We start from the raw sequence: 5,583 nt of genomic DNA on the forward strand, positions 1-5,583 counted from the left end.
TGTTGTGCTTATGACCAACAAGAATTTTTCTTATATATAGGCATTATTACTTTATTAGTTATTCGAATCCACAATAGAGAATTAGAGACCCAATAAGATCTGCATTTAGGCCCAAAATCACTTATGGATAATAGTCCATATGATCGATCTTGTAGTTCATGATTTCATGGCACCAAAATAGTCCATATTTCCCATCTATAAAATTGTTCATTCGTGTATCATGTTATTAATAATTCATTAATCAAACATTTAAACCTATCTTAAAACAAATTTTATTTTTTAACGGCATATTAATATGCTCCTACATTATAAGAATATCTGAGATGAAATCCAATACTCTCAAAAAACCTTATAGGAGACTCGAACTAAAACGTAATCTCAAGATGAAAGAACTTATTAATGGGTAATAATCAAATTTTGTATGTTTGTAATGATATTTTGGGATGAAAACATAGTTGTTTTGGCACCTCTGATTATATAGTTTTGCTCACTTGATGTAATTATTTTTTTCAGTTTTACTTATGTATGTATAAAAATTTTGCCACTAATTGAGTATAGTATTATCAACCGATCCTTTTATTTTGGAACATGACTACATTATGATATATGAAATACCATTAATCATAGAGTCTTGATTGAGATTGACTTATCGAGTTGTAAGATTTTTTTTTTGTTTTGTAAAGTAGTTGTAAGATTATTGATTAAAATAGATTTCAACTAGTCTTGTAGATCTATGTATATAATAATAATTGATTGATAAGTGATGACAATAATTTGCATTATTTTACGGATTTTAATACAATACCCATTTTAATAAATGGTTGAAAAACGTCCACTTGATCCACTCATATTAGAAAGTAAATAAATAAATGGTTGCGTTAAGAATCATCTACTTTATTAAACGAAAAAAATAACCGCGTATTATGACGGTTAGATGGTGAGGGTGATAAGTTTTACAGTATGATAGATAATAAGAGGTGACAGGTCATAGAGTGTGATAGTCAAATTCTTTAGCCGTCCAGGCTCCGTCCTCGGATTTCAAAATTCGTCGAAAATATATCGAATGACATCTCTAATGAAAGAGTATAAAATTTTAACATCCATATAATTATTATAATTTATCGATGTATGATTTTTGATATAAAAGATTTTGAATGAATTAGAAGAATAATATGATTTATGGAGAAGAGAGAAAAATAAATGGTTCGAGATTTGAGTAGAGAGATAAAAAACTTGTTCTCGTTACTGCTTTTGGTTGACTTATAACAAAAGCTAATTATCTAGTTTTTCATTTTAACGGCCAACGTAGACAATTTCGGGGTGATCTATACCTGATATTATAATGGCTAAAGTACGTATAGATTGACCAAACCCAGACACACTAAACCTGTAGCCTACTTAAATTTATGTCCCGGAAAAACTCATCCGCCTAAAGACCCACTATAAAACACAATCACCCATAGAATCAAACCGGTCGCCAAAGTCCACCGATCTTTCTTCAATGAACATAATATATGCCATTGAATTTGGAATCCTTTGTAGTTTGTACTACAGGTAAACACATCAACTACCTCACCCAAAAGCATCGCCTAGCTCGGTCTTCTTTATATTAAGTACACTATTATTGTGTTATTTATTTTTTAGTATTTTTATTACGATTATAGTCGTCGATTATAGTCGTTAACTAACTTATATATAACCATAAATAGTTAAAACATTAAGAAGTGAAAACTGGTCGCTCAATTTTTTTTTATAAGATTTTTTTTTAGTCTTGGTCTCCGTTATTGGCGGGAGTTTTTTTTTTTTTTCCACCCTTTTGCTATCTTGGCAGTTAAAGTTTTGAGATGAGTTTAGTATATGTAATTGTTGTATTTCTAGATTGTTGTACTACATCACTAGCATCTTACAAGTCGATTTCAACACTTATTAATAATATATTAATTTTTGCTGTTAAAAAAAAAAATTAATGAATAATAAAAGTTACAGATATATATAGATATCCAGTTATCTACAACTTCTATATTAAAAATTTTGTATGTATCTATTGTTACCATAACCATATATTTTTCTATCACATTTCTTATTTATGGTGGTAATTTATAATTTATAGTTATACGTATTGTTAATATAATCTCTAAATATATATAAAACAAAAATCTTAATTTATAATTGGAGAAGTATGAATCCTTAGATGAAGTTCAAATTTTAATTAGAGTAATTAAATCAAATGATGATGTTATATACCTTATTTAACTTTTTTATATTTAATTTAATTTTAATAAATTTAAATTATTATTATTTCCTTATTTAAGTTTGTAAACATTAATAATTAATGTTTTTAATGATATAGTTATGGAAACTAATATTTTTATATTTTTTTTTATCATTTTTTATCTTAAAAATTATTATTATTTTTTACAATAAAATTTTCTTTTTTTTACTAAAAAAGGAAAGAAAACAAAAAGCAAATAAAAAACATTGTGGATGACTATTTTGTTTTTTCTAATACTGGGGATGTTTTAAAAGAATAATTATTGATTAGTTTTTGTTTCATATTATGTTTAATTGTTTATATAGACTTTGAAAAATGAATATGGGATTGTGATTATTGTTATTTGTGATCATGTTTTAATTACCAATACATGATAATATATCATGGAGATGAGAATATAAGGCTGTTAGGTAATTAAATTTAGGTGTGGGATACTAACATATTATTTTTTAAATCCATAAAATTCATATGAACCATGTGATTTAATTAAAATTTAAAAAATATTAAAAAATTAGTATGTAATTAATTCTTCAGCTAAGCTTAAGTATCAAACAACCTTATATTCATTTTTCTAATATATCATTTATTAGAGTCTAAAACACGATCTCTACAAATTTGCTCTTCAAATCTCCTATAAATGTGATTTAATTTGGTAAACAAGATACAGTCAAAAAAGCCAAAAAGGAATTTGTCATTACATCCAAACTAAAATAATGGCTTTTTGACGATCACAAGATGCGTTGGAATCACATCCTCCACTCATAAGCTATCCCCAACACTCCAAAACAGATTCCATACTTTCCATTGTATTTTTCTTTTTCTACTTTGGAATCATGATTTCCAAGTCTTTGAGCTTCCATCTCAATCCTCATCCCCACTTTCACCATGTATTCTCAAACCCCAAACCCAATTCCATTCCCCTTTCCATTTCCCTTTCCAATGCATTCAATACAATTCCATCCACCTTAACTGCTATCAAACCACTTCTTTCTACCTACAAGAAACCCCTCCTTTTCTCACCCATGGCATCCACTCTACCCAATTCCATTCCAGAGTTTAAAGACTTCCAACCCGACCCGACTCTCATCAACGATGATCTAGCTCCCACAAAGTCAAGTGAGCGAACATTTTCCGGATGGGAAATGGCTAGTTTATGGGTTGGTTTAGTTGTGGGTGTGCCCACTTATTACCTTGCTGGCAGCCTAGTTGATTTAGGAATGGCTTGGTGGCAAGGAATATTAACCGTGGTGACAGCGAATGTAATCACGGTTATTGCCTTGGGATTAACGGGTCATCCAGGGACCCGTTATGGGATTCCGTTTCCGGTCTTGGCAAGATCGGCTTTCGGAATCCGAGGTGCACATATCCCTACTTTACTTAGGGGATTAGTAGCATGTGGGTGGTATGGTATTGAGACATGGATTGGTGGAGAAGCAATTTTTTTACTATTACCTAATTCCATTAAAAACTCATCAATTGCTAATTCCATTCCATGGCTTGGAACGTCACCAATTGAGTTTGGTTGTTTTATTCTTTTTTGGGTTGCACAACTTATTGTTGTGATTAAAGGAATGGATGGAATTAGACAACTTGAAAAATACTCTGCCCCAATTTTAATCATTTTAACCTCATGTTTACTCATTTGGGCTTATATTAATGCAGGCGGATTCGGCCCAATTCTATCAATGTCTTCACGACTCTCAGGGCCCGAATTCTGGTCTCTATTTTTTCCCTCATTAACCGCAAATGTAAGCTTTTGGGCCACATTAGCACTAAACATCCCGGATTTCACACGTTATGCAAAAACCCAAAAAGACCAAATCATCGGTCAAGCCGGGCTACCAATTCTCATGGGTGCATTCACATTTGTGGGTTTAGCTGTAACCGCATCAACCCAAGTCATATTTGGGCGAGTAATCTCGAACCCAATCACATTATTAGGAGAAATTGGTGGGCTAGGAACCATGATCCTTTCTATTTTTGGAATCACACTTGCAACTATCACAACTAATATTGCAGCCAATGTAGTAGCTCCTGCTAATGCACTAGTAAACTTAAGTCCCTCAATATTTACATTTCGTCGAGGCGCATTATTAACTGCATTACTTGGAATTGTATTCCAGCCATGGAGACTACTAAAATCAAGTGAAAGCTTTGTGTACACTTGGCTTGTTGGGTATTCCGCATTAATGGGCCCGATAACTGGGATTATCTTAGCTGATTATTATCTCGTTAAGCATCGAAATCTTGATGTTAATGATTTGTATACATTGAATCCTGTTGGGAATTACTTTTATTGTAATGGGTACAATTTGGGAGCAATTGGAGCTCTGGTGATTGGTATTCTGCCAGTGATTCCGGGGTTCTTGCAAAAGATTGGAATCTTGGATTCCATTCCGGAATTGTTAGTTATGATCTACAACAATGCATGGTTCTTTGGGCTTTTTTCATCAGGGATTATTTATTGGATTTTTTCAAGTTCGAAAGGTACAAAACAAGTGCCTTCACAGCCATCTGACCCCTTTTTGCCAAAAAATGCAATATGAACTTTTATTTGTTTTATTTCAATTTTGTTTGTCCTTTTATTTTGTTTATTTTTGTAAATTAAGTTAGAAACACGTATATACTTTCGTAAGGTAAATTTATAATTTCATATATAATGTTCTTGGTATTTCTGTATTTGTATAGCATTGTAGATTATGTTCGGGTTTAATTATTGGATCGTCAACATACTTTTTCTATTGTATACGGTTAAAGCTTTTTTGTTAATGTATATGCCCCATCAATGTATAATTAATAGTATTTGTATAGCATTGTAGTTTATGTTTGGGTTTAATTAGTGGATCAACATGCCTTAAAATTTGATTGTATACGGTTACATGTTAAGCTTTTGTTTAAGAAAATGATTAATCAACCTAACCCATCAACGTTTTCCTTTAGTACATGATTACATGTAACACAGTCAAAAATTTTATATTGGTGTGTCTCTCTCGCAAAATTTTAATATATATGTATAGGTTTCATACGCGACCAATAAAAAAATTGATGACCAAGTATTGAACCATGTAGAGACTAGAGAGAGATTGGATATTCGTGTGTCATATATATCAAAAAGCAGTTTAAAATGTAACTATGTATAAATTTTAAAAGTTTATATGACATTTACACCAATAAACAAATTTAAGGTGCAGTCGTGTATAACTAGTAACTTTTCCCAGCATAACTCATTGGATCATGAGCTCCATTGGGCTTATGATATGTGAATGTAATGAATTTACATCAAAGATCTATTATAACAAACGAATAAGTAA

The 5,583-nt window shown here is 31.0% G+C and overlaps 1 protein-coding gene across 1 annotated transcript; it reads left to right on the forward strand.

Moving 5' to 3' along the window:
* Nucleotides 1-2,968: 2,968 nt before the first annotated feature.
* LOC122603769 (purine-uracil permease NCS1) lies at nt 2,969-5,041 on the forward strand. The gene has a single exon (XM_043776568.1). It carries the CDS (start codon nt 3,106-3,108, stop codon nt 4,816-4,818), a length of 1,713 nt encoding a protein of 570 aa, XP_043632503.1. The 5' UTR covers nt 2,969-3,105; the 3' UTR covers nt 4,819-5,041.
* The last annotated feature ends 542 nt before the right edge of the window (nt 5,042-5,583 follow it).

Source organism: Erigeron canadensis, chromosome 6 (assembly GCF_010389155.1).
Source record: "Erigeron canadensis isolate Cc75 chromosome 6, C_canadensis_v1, whole genome shotgun sequence".
Classification (NCBI taxonomy): domain Eukaryota; kingdom Viridiplantae; phylum Streptophyta; class Magnoliopsida; order Asterales; family Asteraceae; genus Erigeron; species Erigeron canadensis.

What these genes read in the sequence shown, in the direction of transcription:
- LOC122603769 (XM_043776568.1), top strand. Translation starts at nt 3,106, where the DNA reads ATGATTTCCAAGTCTTTGAGCTTCCATCTCAATCCTCATCCCCACTTT.